The sequence below is a fragment of the Cnephaeus nilssonii genome, assembly GCF_951640355.1.
Source record: "Cnephaeus nilssonii genome assembly, chromosome: 13".
NCBI classification, from domain to species: domain Eukaryota; kingdom Metazoa; phylum Chordata; class Mammalia; order Chiroptera; family Vespertilionidae; genus Cnephaeus; species Cnephaeus nilssonii.
This window is the reverse complement of record NC_137084.1, coordinates 2,359,807-2,376,339: the sequence shown is the minus strand read 5'-3', so window position 1 is coordinate 2,376,339 and position 16,533 is coordinate 2,359,807. Positions and strand designations below refer to the sequence as shown.

Sequence of the window (16,533 nt, the reverse complement as noted above, 5' to 3'; positions counted from 1 at the left end):
TTGAGGTGCATGTGGATGGGTGGGGAATGGACTCTGGGTCCTGTGCTGAGCCCCAGACTCTGACAGGAAGAAGGTTTTCATATTCATTTTACTAATTTTCTTTCATTTCTGATACTTCTATTATAGAAAAATGAAAAATAGCAACATTAAATTATTTCCTCTAATCCCCTTTTATGTGCATGAATTTCGTGCACCGGGTAACTAGTTTAATCATATGTGTTTATTTTCTAGATCCTGATTTGAATAAAAAAGCTGTTCAAAGGCATTTTTTGAGAGGCAGGAAGATTTCAGCAGGGACTAGATCTTAGGTGAGATTGGAGTTGTTAATTTTGTTTGGGATAAAAGAGCATCGTGGGTGTATACACAGTGCCCCCCAAAAAATGTATGCACGCATTACCCGCTCATAGTTCCGTTGTGAAAATGAAATGCACTTTAATAAACACTGCCTTTATCATTATTCAAAGCGTGAGCGTACTTCTTGGGGGACACCTGTGTATTCTGTGACGTGATGCCCTCTGCTTACACTATCACAGCAAACACGAGTAAAGGGGAAAGGCCTGTAAGTGAGGGTCTAGAGGAAACAGGTTTGCATAGCTGTTGGGCATCGAACAGTGTCCCCCCTCCGAGTCATAATTTGGAGCCTCACTCCCCATAGGATGCGACATGGCGATGGGCCCTTGGGAGGTGACTTGGTTGGGGTGAAGTCATGAGGGTGCCTTATACTACCCCTGACCCCCGCGATGTGAGACACAGCTGACGCCCAGCACAGCCCACAATAGCTGGGCTCCAGGCCTCCGGCTCCCACAGCCTGGGCGAAGAGAAAGATTGTCCGTTTGATGCTAAATGATGAAACAAAGCCTCGTGATTCCGTTTGCAAGCTGTTATGTTTGAAGGGACAAGAGGCTTAAACACTGTCATTTGGAGCTTCTGCTGTATCGATGCCCCGAGGGGCCCAAGCGGAGTGGATGAGGCGGCCTCCAGGGCAGTCCGCGAGCCTCACCTGCCCGTTTCCCGCTCCTCCTGAACCGGACCCGCCACCCCCAGGGCTGCGCCGAGGTCCAGCTGGAGAAGTGGGAGCCACGTCAGGGCCTGGAGCTGGGAGGAATGGGGAAACGCTGAGGGAAGTCGCTGCCTCTGCTTTGCCGCAGGGGAAGGCACAGGCCTGGTAGCAGCGGCCACAGTGAGCCGCGGGGACTTGGAAGGGAAGGGGGTGCAGAGCCGAGTAACAGAGAAGGCCGCAGGCCAGGCCCCAGGCCGGGGTGGGGAAGAGGCCTGGGCAGGATGGAGCTCGGTGCCCGGGCCACTGTGCCTCTGGCACCCTGTGCTGGGGCCCCCTGTGTTGGGGATGGAGGGGGTCGGCAGGTCACTGAGCATTTAAAACCGTGCCTCATCGCTCCCGCCTTCCTGCAGGCCCGGGACCGGAGCCCTGGTGTTGGCATCCACGCCGTTAGCAGAGGCGATCCCTCAGCCCAGCTCGGGTTTCATGGTTTTGTTTTGTTTTTAATAAATGTTTTTATTGATTTGAGAGAGGAAGGGAGAGGGAAGTAGAGAGAGAGACATCAGTGATGAGAGAGAGTCATCAGCTGGCTGCTTCCTGCACGCCCCGGGCATGTGCCCTGACCAGGAATCGGACCGTGACCTCCTGGTCCGCAGGTCGACGCTGATCCACTGGCCACCACGCTGGGCCCAGCGCTGGTTTCTATTGGGAGCCCCCTCCAGTTGGTAGCCCCTCCGGATGACGACCCTGTTGAGCCCACCGACTCCCGTGGCAGCTGTCCACGGGGCAGGCCCAGGGCTCTCCCCTCATGATGGCAGTTCCACGGCACCTGTCTGCCCCCCCGTCCCGCTCCTGGGCGGCAGCGCCCGGCGGTCAGGCCCGGCCACCGGGTGTCTGGCCGTCACTGACACTCAGTGTGGAACAAGTCCAGTCTGCTGACCTGGAGACAGGCTGAGCGCCGACCTATGAACCAGGAGTCACGGGTCAATCCCCGATCAGGGCACATGCAGGAGGCCGCCGATCAATGATTCTCTGTCAACATTGAGGTTTCTGTCTCTTTCTCCCTCTCTGAAATAAATAAATAAATAAATATATGACTTCAGGGACAGAGAGAGCGAGAGAGCGAGCAGGCCGGGGCACGATGGGGAAGGCTGGGCATCACCTGGGTCCCCGCTAACAACAGGTTGAGGTCTGGCCTCTGGGTCAGGCTGTCCTGCTGATACCCGTGGCCACCTGTTGGGAAGGAAGAGAGGAACCAGGTTCTGCCCGGGAACGGCCACTCTGGGTCCCAGGACCACACGGGGAGAGGGCACAGCACCCTGGTCCTGGGGGTGCCGGGCTTTCGCCAGGAGCGCGGGCAAGAGGCGGTCATTAGTGAGCTGTCCCCTGTGCTCCGGGCGGTGGGGCTGCGCCTCCAGCTTCTCCGGCTCCGGGCCCAGGAGAAACTCCTCCTGTTAATAGCCCTGCTCTCCCCTCAGGCTGCACGCAGCTCGGAGGCTGCTCTTCTGGGAGGGGTGACTCATTGCTGGTAACTCACTCGCCACGTGTCTGATGAGGTCACCGCGAGGGTGCCTGTGGCCTAGATGCCCGGTGCGTCCAGGGTGGAAGGACGACTGGAGAAGTAGCAGTTTACGGGCTTGGTTACCGTGGGCCTTTGCTATTGCTGTTCCTCATCTGGAATGTTCTTCTCCCAGCGCTCTGCATGGCTGGCTCCTTCTTCATATTCAGCTGTCCTTCTGCACTGCCCCTCCTCGGTGAGGTGTGCCCTGGCCACGCTGGTGCCTGGGCACAGATCTTCACTCATTTGAGGAGGCCCAGAGACACCGAATGCGTGTTCCCATGTGCTTTGCATGGGCGCCCTGTGGGGTTGAGAATGTCCCCAATTTACAGATGAGCAAACCGAGGCTGGGGGAGTTAAAGTCCCTTGAGGTCATGTGGCCAGTGAGTGCCTGGGAGGTGAACCCGGTCTGCCCGACAGATTGCCTGGTCTGTCCACGCTGCTGCTTGGGGTGGAGGCCCGGAGGTGATGCCCAGGGGAGAGCGGCAGGACGGATGGGAGATGCCGGGTCACCGACAAAGGGGTCTCGTCCATGAAAACTGTCCTTCCTTTTAGGGAACACTTTTTGTTGTTGTTTACATTGATTTCAGAGAGGAAGGGAGAGGGAGAGAGAGATAGAAACATCTATGATGAGAGACAAACACTGATCGGCTGTGTCCTGCGGGCCCCCCATTGGTGCCAAGCCCACAACCCAGGCATGTGCCCTGACAGGGAATCGAACCATGACCTCCTAGTTCCTTGGTCGGTGCTCAACCTCTGAGCGACTCGGGCTGGGCAGACACCTCTGTCCTTTAGAGAATAATGCTTGGCATTTTCCTGATCTTAAAAGCTGTCACTGAGAACATAATAATAAAAGCATAAGATGATTGGAGCAATCACCCATGTGCTGCCTCCTGGATAGACTGTTGTCATATGTACGTTGGCCTTTTTCTGCCGTACGTGTGACGTCAGCAGTAGTTCATGCTGCTGTGGGACAGACACTGCCCAAAGGTTTTCTATAGGTTAACGCATGGAATCTTCACCTCAGACCGAGAAGGTGGGACTGGTTTTTCCTGTCATGCTTTAGGTGTAGTATAGGTACAGCCTGAATGAGATTTGTTTCACACCTCCTAAAAGCCACCATTTCAGGCATGATTTCGGATATTTATGGTTTAATTTTAGAACATTTTTGGTACCCCAAAAAGCAATGCCATACACATTCATAGCCAACCTTCATTTCCAACACTGTCCTTGCCCCCAACTAGAAGAGAAGATTCTCTTATTATTAGTTAACTAGAGGCCCTTTGCATGAAGATTCATGCAAGAATAGGCCTTCCTTCCCCTGGTTTCACACCTGGCCGCCCAGGAGCCGGCAAGTCCTCGCTCCCGGCTGGAGTGCCCATCCTGCAGCTCCCTCTGCCCCCCGCTTTCCCCTCATAGCAGGCGTCCTGCCCGCCTGCCTCTGCATGCCTACATACGCAAATTAACCCACCATATTTGTTGGGCCAATTTGCATAATCATTCCTGATTGACTGATGGTTGTGGATGTACAGTCAATGTGCATATTTCTCTTTTATTAGTGTAGATTATTTTTTATTGCTGTAAGAACATTTAACATGAGATCTACTCACTTAATATAAATTTTCTTATTCTCTACAGAGGATATTTCTTCCATTGATTTGAAGAGAGAGTGGAAGTAGGGGAAGAGGGGAGCGGGAGAGTCGGAGAAACATTGATGTGAGAGAAACATCGATTGGTTGCCCCTTGCACATGCTGGACGGGGTAAGCGTTGAACCTGCAACTCAGGGACATCCTCCTGACTGGGAATTGAACCTGTGACCCAACACTCTAACCACTGAGCCACACTGGGCAGGACTTAACAAAATTTCAAGTGCACAATGGAGTATTGCTAACTATAGGCACCATGTTACATAACAGACTTGTAGACGTATTCACCTTGCATAACCTGCATTACTGAAATGTACCTGTTGAATAGCAACTCCCCACTCGCCCTTCCCGTAACCCCTGACAACCACCAGGCCCCGCTCTGCTTCTGTGAGCCTGACGATGTAAGGCGCCGCAGAGCCGTGGGCTCAGACAGGATCCATCCTTCTGGGACTGGCTTACCTCACTCAGCGTGAGCCCCCAGGTCTCAGCCTGCTGCAGCTGGCAGGGCTTTCTTCTCCTTATGACTGAGCAACATGCCATCGCACGTCCGTACCGCGGATTCTTCATCCCTGCATCGGGTCATGGGCGTTGCCTGTTTCCACGTCTGGCTATTGTGAACAGCGCTGTAAGGGATACGCGGTGCGGCTCTCTTCGAGATCCTGATTTTAATTCTTTGGGATAAAAATCCGGAAGTGGGGTTCCTGGGGTCTTATAGAAATTCTATGTTTAACTTTCGGAGGCATCGCCACATTGTCTCCTCCAGTGGCCGCACCACGTGGCGCTCACACTGACCGTGCACGGGATCCACGTCTCACCGCCCCGTGCTGGCGCGTGTGTTTGCCGGTGGCCACGCCCAGGTGCGGAGGGATAGCTCATTGTCCTTTTCATTTGCGTTTTCCTGATGATTAATGAGGGAGGGGCTGTTCTTATCGCAGAATTACAGAATAGAAAACAGATGTCCAGAGTGAGCTGACCTAAGGTCACAGGACTGACTGGTCACAGGACTGTACTTACTGAGGCCCTACTATGCGCCTGGTATGTATGTGTCAGAGCTGGGACTTGAACCCGGACCAGAGAGCCCTGGGCTGTGCTGGAGTGCCCTGGGCGGCCCTGTCTTCCAGGCGCTTCATGAACCTGTAACCCTGCTGTTTTGGGTTCTGCCCTTTTCTCCTGATGTCCTATTAGAACGTTCTCATAGCATTGAACCTGCTTCTAAAACACGGCTGTGATTGGTGGCGGAGTTGGGGGGCAGCCACAAATTCTTCTATCACCCACAGCAGCCGTTGCCAACCCACGGTCCGGGGCCACTGGTGGTCCCTGAAGTCCAAAGGCTGGCGACCCCTGAGTCCCACAGCATCTCTCTGCACTTCTGGGGACCACTCAGCCCAGCTCCAGCCAGTGGTTCAGGAGGAAACTGTCAATCACCATCCAGTGAAGGGGGGCCATGTGACCAAGAGGAGCCAATCATAGTGCCCCATGCCCTGCCACATGATTGGTCCAGGGCTGGACACATGACCTGAGGTGGACCAATCAGAGCCCTCCCTGGTCTCTGCTCCTTTCCAAGCCTTGGGGATGTCAAAGGCTGGGGCGGGAGTGGCAGAGCCCTTGGCCTGGAGCAGGCTGCCAAGAGAAGGCTGGCAGGAGAGGAATCAAAGGTGACGGAAGGGCAGAGGCCAGAGGGAGGAGAGAGAGTGGGCTGGTGGGTTTTGATTGCTTGGGTGCAGCCCCCACGCTGTGCGGACCTGCCCTGGTTCCCATCCGGGGTCCTGGGTGTCCCGGTTCGGGTCCTTTCCGATTAAGCCGGTTGGAGTGTGTCCCCTCCCTGTTGGTCCAGAGCCCTGCCTGCCTGGGACGCACTTCCCAGACCCAAGAGGAACCATTCGTATGAGCACCATTGAAAATGAGACCGTTTATTAAAAATCAATGTTTTTAAAAATATCAATGTTTTTATAACTTTTTAGAGGGAGAGGAAGGGAGAGAGAGAAAACATCGAAGGACTGCCTATTGCATGCCCCCTCCTGGGGATCGAGCCCGCAACCCCCGGGGCATGCAGTCTGACCAGGAATGGACCCGGTGACCTCTGAGTGCGTGGGATGAGGCTCAATCACTGAGCCACACCGCTGGGCACAAATGAGGTCCTTCCTTTTCCACTGAGAAGAGGGCTTGACAAAGCCCCAGACGCAGCTGTAGCAGGTCCCCTGGGCGGAGACGCAGGGAGTGTGTGATCCTTGGGGCGGGCCGGCGGCCTCCAGGAGCAGCGCCCACGTCTATGCGATCGCAGGAGCCAAGCCGATCCTGTTGTTGGCCCGATCGAAGACGGTGAAATAGAGCCGCAGGAACACGTCCCCCAAGATCCAGAGGCTGGAGCTGGCCGAGGTGTCAGTGTCCAAGTTGGGGTAGCAGATGCCCGTCTGCTCCTGCAGGGGACGAAGCACAGCCCTCAGGCGTCCACAGATTTATGCCGCCTTCCCCTGGGCCGCCGCTGGGCTGTTTGCTCTGAGAGAATCCCCGCCTGCTCCCCTTCACCCCGCTCGTCCTACAAGACCAAGCCCAGCGCCTGGGCAGCCTTCCCGGGCCCATGCCCCCTCCTTGGCACTGCCGGCTGGGTGGGGAGGCTTCCCCGGTGCTCCCTTTGTCTTCAGCCTCAGCACACGGCCTACGGGGGGCCCCTGGCTCGGCTCCCGGGGTGCCCCCAGGGTTCAGGCTGAGAGATTTTCAGTTGCTCTCTCCGTGGGCTGCCCTACGCCTTCTCGGCACGCTGTGGGGAACCGGCACTTCTTGAGCCTCGACTCTGTGCCAGGCATTGGCGGTCACTGCGCCTTTGTTCATGTCAGCGTCTCACCACCCCTCAAAGGGGGGCTTGGTTCCCATTTCACAGACAGGGAATTGGGGCCAGGCTGGGGGCATTTGCACCCTAGGACTAGGGTGACCATATGATCTATCACCCAAGTCTGGACACTTTGAAATGGGAGGGAATACAGTTCCTGATTAAGGGGGGACACGGGGACTGTCCCCAGCCAGCCCCCCTGTCCCTACTCTGCCTGTCTCCGGGTTACTGCCTACATTCCCTGTCCATCGGTCCGATGCCCGGGGTGAACTGACGCTCTGTGAGGGCGAGGCCATTAGCGCGCCCTCTCCTGGAGCCCGGCCCCGAGCCAGCACAGGGGGCCGCTCAGAGTTCTCTGAGGGTGATGGCTGCCCAGACCCCCTTCTATCAAGAGGCTGTGCTGTGGGAGGTGCCCTCCCAGCCAGGGCTGCTGGGCAGCATCTGCAATGGCACAGCCCGGCCTCCAGGGGGCGGCAAGGAGCCCCAGCCCATCAAGTCCCTCCAGGCCCAGATCTGAGAGCAGCCCCCAGGACAGGCCCTCACCCTCCGGATGTAGGCGCTGGCTGGCACTGGGTACGCGATGCCATTGATGGTGAAGACGATGTCAGGCAGGCTGTGGATGGCCTCACAGCTGACGACGTACTGTCAGAGAGAGAGGGAGAGGGAGGATGGCCCAGCGGGTCCTTCTGTGTGTGGGGAGCCCGGGGTGACCCTGGCAATGACCCCTCACCTCTCCTGTGCTGGTGGTCCGGGCGCTGATGCTCCTCAGAATGTTGAGGATGGAGTTGGTTGGGCCAATCACCAGCGAAGTCCCGGTATCCATAATAGCCTGGCAGCTGCCAGGACAGGCCACGACCTTGCTGTCCATGGAGATACTGAGGGACAGAGGAGGCATCAAGGTCACTGGTGGCCTCTCCCACCGCGGCCCCTCCCTGCCGCCTGGGAACAGCCTGCAGCTCCCGCCGGCCTCTGTGTCCCTGTGTTCCCCCACACTGACCTTCCTGGGCCTCCTCTCAGGTCTGGAATGCATTGTGCTCTTTGTGCCCCAGGGCCTTTGCACGGGCTGTCACCCTTCCTAGACCCACCCCTGCCACTTTGTCTGGCTGATCTGTCCTATCCTCCTGGGTCCAGATCAGTCATTCCTATTGCAGGGAAGCGTTTCTGCCAGGTTAGATCAGGCCCCTCTCCTCCCCCAGACTAGACCGGCAGAGCCTTCCTGGTTTCCAGGGTGCATCGGGGTGGGAACCCTGATCGCTGCGATGCGGTCGCTCACGTGTATCTGCTCTCCTAGTCGGAGAACAATCTGTGCCCTCTGCCCCTCCTGCGTCCGTGCCCAGCGCACAGCGCATGCTCGACGGTGTTTGCCGAGGGAATGACAGGGCGAGTGAAGGAATGAGGTCAACTGGAGACACGACCTTCTGTCCGACCAGTTAGGAAGGCCACACGGTAAAGATGGAGGTTCCCGGGACGCAGGGGCTCGGAGAGGTGGGAGGGAGTGTTGTTCCCCCCCTGCCTCGCCCCCTCTCCCCAGAGCCCTAGCCAGGCGACACCTGAGCCGGCCCAGGGTGCGGGTCGTTGGCCCCGAAGCACAGTTCAAGCTTCTGTCTGACCGTCTTACACGCCCCCCTCAGCGATCGCCCCCGGTTCTCAGCCACCCGGGTCCCCGGTTCCCGGTGCTCTCGGTCACGTCCCCTGCCCCTTGGCACCCAGGCCGGGTGGGTGGGGGTCCGTCTGTGTGATTTGGTGTCAGGCCCTAGGATGGGGTTTCTTTTGGCCGGGAGGGTTCTTTTCAGGCCAGTGGTCGGCAAACTGCGGCTCGTGAGCCACATGCGGCTCTTTGGCCCCTTAAGTTAATAGCAATGTACCTACCTATATAGTTTATGTTTAAAAAATTTCGCTCTCAAAAGAAATTTCAGTCGTTGTCCTGTTGATACTTGGCTCTGTTGACTAATGAGTTTGCTGACCATAGCGTTCGGTGGAGGGGCCTCCCACTTGCCCGGCTCCCCCGTTTTCACCTGGCGCCCCGTGAGCTGGGAACCCCTCCGGTCCGGGAACCTGGGATGTCCCTGTTCCGACAATGGAATTCTCCTTGACCCCTTCTCACTGCGCTTGGCCCAGTCTGGGGGTGCAGCCCTCCCACGCTGCCCCAGCCGCCGCCCTGAGGACTGGGCCCCGGGCCTGTCCCTCCTCCTGGTTCCCCGTGACGCGGGCCAATCCCGTTTCTCTGGTCAGGACCCTGGTCAGGGCCGTTATAAACCCATGTTAGTGAGTGTGCCTGTGCATGTCTCTGTCTGAGTCTGTGTGTCTGTGTATGCAGGTGTGGCTGTCACTGGTGTGGCTCTCAGCGGGGGGTAGGGGGGCTTACCTGTCCACAGTGACCTGCCAGTAGCCCTTAGCGCTCACCGGCACCCACTGGAGCTCGCCCCGGTAGTAGGAGGGGTCCACGCCGCCGAACATCACCACGCTGCCCTTCTTCTCGTTGCTGGGGGTGGGGGGAGGGTCTCTTGTGAGGGGAGGACGGTGGGTGGCGTTTCTCCAGCTCAGTGACTGGGGGGTGCACTGACCAGCGGCCACCCAGCCACACAGCCCAGGGCCCCACGGAGCAGGCATTGCTGGGACCCCCACAGCTCCGATGGGAACTGGGAAAGGAGGACTGAGCACTGGCTAAGGTCGGCCCCCTGGCCACTGAGGAGCATAGCCAAGGTTTGAACTTGAGATTCTGGCTGGGCTTTGGGTACCCACCTCTCTGAGGTCGGCCAGGTCCCCCCTGCAGCCCCAGCGCTCAAGGTGCGGCCGGAGGTTCTATGCGGAGGGGACCAGGCTGGAGCTCAGGCTCCCCCAGGCTGGCTCACAGGCCTGTGTCATGCTGCCCACAGCGCCCACACTCACTGGGGCCCCACGGCTCGCTGCGTGTCCTGAAATCCCTCGTAGTTTTTGAACGAGGCCCCACATTTTCATTTTGCACCTGTTCCTGCAATGCAGTCACTGGACCTGGGCTCAGGGGAAACCGTGGCTGAGGGGAAGGAAACACCCCTGCCCGCCTCTCCCTCCGGCTGCGTCAATCGATCAGCACACCCCGTGGCCTTTCCCTTCCCCCTGTGTCCTGACTCCTCCACGGCTCCCCCTTTCCCAGCCTCCCTGGTCCGAGCTCCTGCTCTCTCTCTCCAAACAGGCTGAGCAGCCTCGTCCCCGGCCTCCCTGCCTCCTCTCTGGTCCATAATTGTCCAGCCAGTGCAGGGGGTGGGGGGTGGAGCTTTCAGACACATAAGTGGGATCATGTGTTCTCCCTGCCTAGGCCCCTGCCAGAGGCCTCCACTCCCACCGAAAACAAAGCCCTGGGCGGCCTTGCCCCTGCCTGCCCCTCACACTCCATGCCCACCTCGGCCTGCCCCTCCCACCCTCCCTCCCCGCTCCAGCCACTCTGCCCTGCTGGTCCTCTGTTGGGCCTGGGCCTCCTCCCCCCCATCGCCAGGCCTCGTTCAGAGCGGTCCGCGCACTGCCCGTCTGAAGCCACGCTCTCATCTCTGTGGTTCTGTCACCACGTTTACCGCTTTCCCAGAACCAGTCACCACCTGGCATGTGTGACCTTTTCCCTTTATTTATTTACTTGCTTCTTGTCTGCCTTTCCTCCCTCTCACCTGTCTGCGTCACGTGCACAGAGCAGTACCCAGCGCATAGTAGGTGCTCAATGGATATTTGTTAAACGGCTCACCTCCTTGACTCGGTCCCAACACCCCAGAGGCTCAGCACATGCTGCAGAGCCTGGAGCTCAGGCCCCCACAGAGCCCACAGCCTCACCCACACTCTGCGTCATACACACCGTCTGCCCGCCGGGTCCCCCTCCGGCCTGTGCTGCTCCCTCCACCCGCTCCAGACCCTCAGCCCGTCAGGGAGGGTAGCTTTTCCAGTGCCGGCGCAGTGACTGGAGACCTGCTGATGGCCTGACCACCCGCCAGAGGGGACGGCCCCGCGGCCGAGTTAGGGTCCCGCCACTACCAGTGTGGTCGGGGCAATTTTGTACAAGCTCCTCTGTGAGCCTCAGTTCCTCAGTTTCCCCGTCCATCCAAGGAGGGACTAGAAGTACAGGGGTCGGCAAACTTTAAAAAATGCTAGATTATGCTTTAGCTGTTTTGGCTCAGTGAATAGAGCATCGATCGGCCTTCGGACTGAAGGGTCCCGGATTCGACCCCTGGCGCATGTAAGAGGCAACCAATCGATGTGTCTCTCTTGCATCAATGTTTCTCTCTCTGTGTCTCCCCTCCTCCCTTCCACTCTCTCCAAAAATCAATGGGGGAAAATTCTCGGGTGAGGATTAACAAAAAGTAAAATAAAGTAAAAATGCTAGATTGTCAATATTTTGGGCTCCGCCGGCTGCAGGATCTCTATGGAAAGTGCTCGATGCTGCCATTATAGCGCAGAACCAGCTGCAGACAGGATGTGACTGAAGGAGCAGGGCTGTGTTCCAATAAAACTTTATTCATAAAGCAGGTGGCGGGCCATATGTGGCCAGGGGCCTCTATTTGCTGACCCCTGGACTAGACTGCCCTCAGGAAACACGGGGCTGGGTCGTCTACTGTTTCTCAGGTGCCTGAAGGCATCGGGGAGGGGCTTGCCCAGCAGGCTTACCTGCTCAGGTAGAAGGCGAAGAGGTTCTCAGATATGAGGCCTTGGTTCCACATGCTGTCGAAGACCGGGGTGGTGCCTCTGAGGGCGAGGGCGGGATAGGACAGGCCCAGGATGCCGTCGAAGGCCGCGTATTCCAAGGAAATGCTGGACTCCGTCTTGCTCAGGCCAAATGCCTGGGATTTGCACACAAGGTCCCCGACCTGAGGGATGGAGGGTGGTCTCATGTGACCGTTTGGGAAGTGGAGCTGGGGCTGAGCCGTGGGGGAGCAGGGAGGTGATGTGCTCGAACCCCAGCTGTGCTGCTCCAGGTGTGGGCCTTGGGCAGGCCCTCCCCCTCTCCCTGCGGTCCCTCCTCTGCATGCAGGTAGCAGTAACGCCTGCCCCGTGGGGTTGTTGCAGGATCAGACACATTATTACCACGGACGTGCCCAGCACAGAGCCTGGCACAATCTGGGAATATAAAAATGGGTTTCCTGCCCGGCTGGCGGGGCTCAGTGGCTGAGCGTCGACCTATGAACCAGGATGTCCCGGTTCAATTCCAGTCAAGGGCACATGCCAGGCTTGTGGGTTCGATCCCCAGGGGGGGCCTGCAGCAGGCAGCGGTCAATGATTCTCATCATTGATATGTCTGTCTCTCTCTCCCTCTCCCTTCCTCTCTGAAATTAATGAAAATATATATTTAAAAAATAAATAAAAATGGGTTTGCCCTCACCTCTCCCTGCTCCCAGCGAAACTAGCCTCTCGCTCACCACGGGCAAGAGCTGCAAATGCCCGCCTCCCGTGCCATAACCGCTCGCTGGGTTGGCCACTCGGGGGCTTGTCTGCAGGGCACTGTCACCCCATGGCAGACGGCCAGCCGCTGGGGTACTCTGGGGGATACTGTGCGTCCAGCTGACCCTGCATCTGGTGCCCTGAGCAGTGAGCAGAGGTCGCCAGGCCCCGCCCTGCCGCAGCCCCGCTCACACTCACCCGCACGTCATCGTAGCCCAGCAGCCCGGTCATGCTGGCGGACGCGTACAGAAGCCGGATTGGCCGGTCCGTGCTCTTGTAGGTGGACGACCCCCGTGGGTTGAAGGCTTTGTGTGTCACTGCGGATAGAGAGCGAGTGTCCATCAGCTGCCACAGCTGGGGATGGGGGCGGGGCCGCGAGGGGCGTGGGCACTCACCACAGGCGGGACTGGAGCAGTAGATGGAGGGCACCCACAAGTCAGCCGAGCCCGTGTCAAAGATGACCCTGAACTCCTGAGGGGGCGTTCCAATGCTGATGGTGCCAACGTAGTACAGCTGCCGGGCAGGGGAGGGCTGTTAGGCCAGGCCGGGCTGCCCAGTCACCCCTGATCCCCGAGGGGCCTGCCTCGATCAGGGCGTCCCGTGTCTCCTGGGATCCCTTTCCCACCACCCCGCCGCACAGCCATTTGGAATGTTTCCCACGTTCCCCCGCCGCTCTCTACATCCTCGCAGCCTTCACGGCCCCGCTGGCCTGCTCCCTCCTCCGAGAAGCCCTCCCAGGTCACCCAGGCCACTGTCTCCCAACTCAACGCCGGTGATGTCACTATCACAGGCGGCCTTTTATTTGGCGTTTATCTTCTTGCAGAAAGGCCAGACCCTCTGTTCTCCGCAGCCATAGCCACACTGCTGGTGTTTTATGGCCTCCCCACCGCAGGGGCTCAGGGCCTCTTTGCTGGGGTCTTTGTCGGGGCGTCCTCTGCCTGGGGTGTCAAACTGGAGTCCCCGGGGAGGCAGCGGTGCGTCTTGTTCAGAAGGAACAGAATCTGCCCAACAGGCACCTGGTCCGCAGGGCCCAGCGACGTGTCCTTGGCCCAAGACGGAGGTCTGCCTGCCGCCTGACCATGGCTGGACTCGGTCACCACAGACCAAGAGCGAGGGGGAGTGCCTTCTCCCGGGGAGGGACCCCTGTTCCCTGGCTCTGCTGCCTGCAGGAGCCCCGCCCCTCCTGGTCCCAGCCCTGGGTGAACCCCAGTGCTGGGCCAGCTCCCAGGAAAGGCTGCGGGCTGCGCCCCGCACACTCACGTCCAGGTAGTTCCTCATGGGTTGCACGGTGACGCCCTCCCCGCTCAGGAACTTGTAGGCGTGGCTGTAGGGGTGCCGCTGGAGGTAGTCTCTCAGCAGGTCCTTCTCCCGCAGGCTCTCCCGCATGGACTTGATCTTGGTCAGAGGGATGCTTCCCGGGAAAGACAACCAATCAGACAGAGCTCCCACCCCGCGGTTCAGTGTGGCCGCCACGCCTGGCGTTGGAGCCGCACCGCGTCTTCCCGAGGATGTTCCCGGCCATCTCATGGGGGCAGCCGCCCAGCTACCGCCGGCAAAGGCGGGCAATGGGCCCAGGTCTGAGCGCGGGGCCTGCTGCGGCCCCGGGGAAGCCACAGGCCCGTGCGCAGCCTCCGATTCCCCGTCGTAAAGAAGTGGGGTGAGGACAGCCTCCCGCGGGGTGTCTGGGGCTTTGAGGGAGAGGATGGACAGAAGGCCCCTGACTCAGGGACCTTGATCCCGAGCCAGTGCTGTCGCCATTGTCATCTGACCAGCTCCCTCTCCAAGAACCCTGGAGGGAGCGGAGTGGGGATCACCCACTTTTACAGGAGTGGCCACCCACCTGCTCATTAACGGAAAACTGGGCCCCAGGGGACTCCTCCGGGCCCTTCTCCAGGGTCAAGCAGAGGGGAGGCTGGAGGTGGGCGAGGGAGCCCGGAGTTGGGGAAGAAAACGTCCCCTGACGGGACCACCCACACAGCTGCTCCGGTGGTGCTCTGAGGAATCCTGGGGGCCCCATCCACACAGGGGTAGCCTGGGGTTGTGCAGCCCCCAGACCTGTCCCCAGATCCTGGCCCCACAATGCGCGTGGGTAGCTACTCATCAATGCATGGAGATGTGGCCCTGGCCAGTTTGGCTCAGTGGATAGAGTGTCCATCTGTGGACGGAAGAGTCCCTGGTTCGAGTTCAGTCAGGGGCTTGTACCTCAGTTGCAGGCTCCTTCCGGGCCTGGGCCCTGGTCAGGGCTCGTGGATGAGGCAACCAATCAATGTGTCTCTCTCACATCGATGTTTCTCTGTCTCTCCCCTTCCCTTCCACTCTCCCTAAAAATCAATGGGAAAATATCCTCGGGTGAGAATTAAAAATTAAAATAAAAAAATACAGGGAGACGCGGACTTTAGGACCGGGAATGGTGGCGTTCCCTTGTCCACCCCTGGGCGGTGGAAGGAAGGACAAGGGGACAATGAGAGAGGCCGGGAGAGAGCTGTCCCCATACTCACGTGACCAGGCACTCGGAGAGAGCCACCAGGCTGAGGAACCCGATCCACCTCATCGTGCGTTCTTCCCTGGGTGGCGTCCTCCGGAAGGCTCGGGTTTGGAGCGTGCGGGGATGGGCCAGCGCTGCCGATATATACGCTCTGACCTGCACTCGTGATCCGCTGGGAGGGCTGCTGACGGCCCTGATAAAACACTACAAGCCTCCCGATAACATCGTTATTCCCATCAGCGTTCTGGATTGGGGGGCGGTTGGGGAGAAAACTTAGAAAAATTTCTGAATACAGAGATGTCTATCGTAATCTCTTCTTGCGGCATGGCTGGGGGACAAACCCAAACCACATGACCTCCGCAGGTGTGGGCAGACGGTGCTCGCTCGGAGATAAAGCACGCCAATCATGTCATAAAAGCAAGTGCTTGGGGCCATGCTTGAAGTTCTCGGTCTCATGTCCTCCTGTAGCCACCGCGTGAGCTGCGCTTTGCTGTCCGCATGGGGGAGGAGAATGCTGGGAGGAATGGGGGTCACCTGGCAGAGGGAAGACGGTGGGGAGCCCATGGACTTACGAGTGGATTTAAGTGATGTAACGGATTGTACAAATCGGGGTGCGTGCGATCCAATCTACTTCAGAAACCTGGGCTAGAGCAGCATTCCCATTGTGCGACCTTCCTGCTGGAGGAGAGCGGTGCCCGCGTGCAGAGGGTTCCCTCCACCGCCCCGCAGTCCTGAGGGCCCCGCAGGCTGGGCCGGGCTGGGCTGGGCGCGGGAAGTCAGAAGGCGCCGTGGTCCTAGCCTCCAGGGAGCTGGCAGGCCAGGCCAGGGGTCGTGAGCCCAAGGCCCACAGCAAACGGGAAGGAACGGCAGGGCTGGGCGGGCCGCGTGGGCTCGGGGCAGCACAGGCCAATCCCACGGGCAGCCGGCTCAGCGCGGACAGCGAGGGGGTCGGCCGGTCGGCCGGTTGGCCACGCTTTCGGGGGAGTCTCAAGTCTGGATGTTGAAGTGGACTCCCCTCTCCCCGGATTTTAAATGTCAGCAACTGATTTAAAATTTTTTTCCCAAATCCGCAGCTGTGGGCTGGAGCAGCTGGCAGGCGGCGCAGCTCTGCTGTCCGGGCAGAGGGGGGCGGAGGGGCCGGGGGGGGGCATTCACGGCCGAGTGGCGAAGAGTCGGAAGCCAGCCGCCATGTCCACCTTCCTCCCGCGGGTGAAAGCACAGCCCCAGCGGCAGACACACCTGGACGGATGCTGCCCCTCGCGAGCCCCTGAGGGGCCCCGGCAGGGCCCAGGCCTTGGAGCACGTCTGTCTGCCCGAGGAGACCGGGAAGGACTCGCCCTTTAAAGGGGCTCAGCCGCCGCCCAGAGCTCCGGCTCAGCCTGCGGACAGGCGGCCCCGCACCTGCCGTCCTTCCGGCCGGGCCCCGACAGGGCAGCCTGGGGTCCCGCCCAGGCCTCCGGCCTCAGGGCCTCCGGGAGAGCGTCCAGGTCTGTGCCCAGCACGGAGGCTGGCCTCGCCCCAGGCTGAGTGGCAGGTGGGGGGGGGGGGGCTCGGTGCCCGCCCCCTCCCCATGGCACATGAGAAGTCAGTTTGTGGATTTGACCCCCATGGAGGGGATGCGA

General features: G+C 59.3%; 1 protein-coding gene across 2 annotated transcripts; it reads right to left on the bottom strand.

The window, feature by feature from the left end:
• Positions 1-6,091: 6,091 nt before the first annotated feature.
• LOC307109672 (pregnancy-associated glycoprotein-like) lies at positions 6,092-15,070 on the bottom strand. Of its 2 annotated transcripts, XM_079788515.1 has the most exons (9): positions 14,925-15,070; positions 13,687-13,837; positions 12,822-12,939; positions 12,625-12,743; positions 11,656-11,855; positions 9,395-9,511; positions 7,760-7,904; positions 7,573-7,671; positions 6,092-6,619 (listed from the first exon to the last, which is right to left on the bottom strand). In XM_079788515.1, exons 1-9 carry the CDS (start codon positions 14,975-14,977, stop codon positions 6,470-6,472), a joined length of 1,152 nt encoding a protein of 383 aa, XP_079644641.1. In that variant the 5' UTR covers positions 14,978-15,070; the 3' UTR covers positions 6,092-6,469. The 2 variants fall into 2 exon arrangements, with proteins under 2 accessions (XP_079644641.1, XP_079644640.1); XM_079788514.1 differs by lacking the exon at positions 14,925-15,070 and having other exon boundaries at positions 13,687-14,904.
• Positions 15,071-16,533: the final 1,463 nt, after the last annotated feature.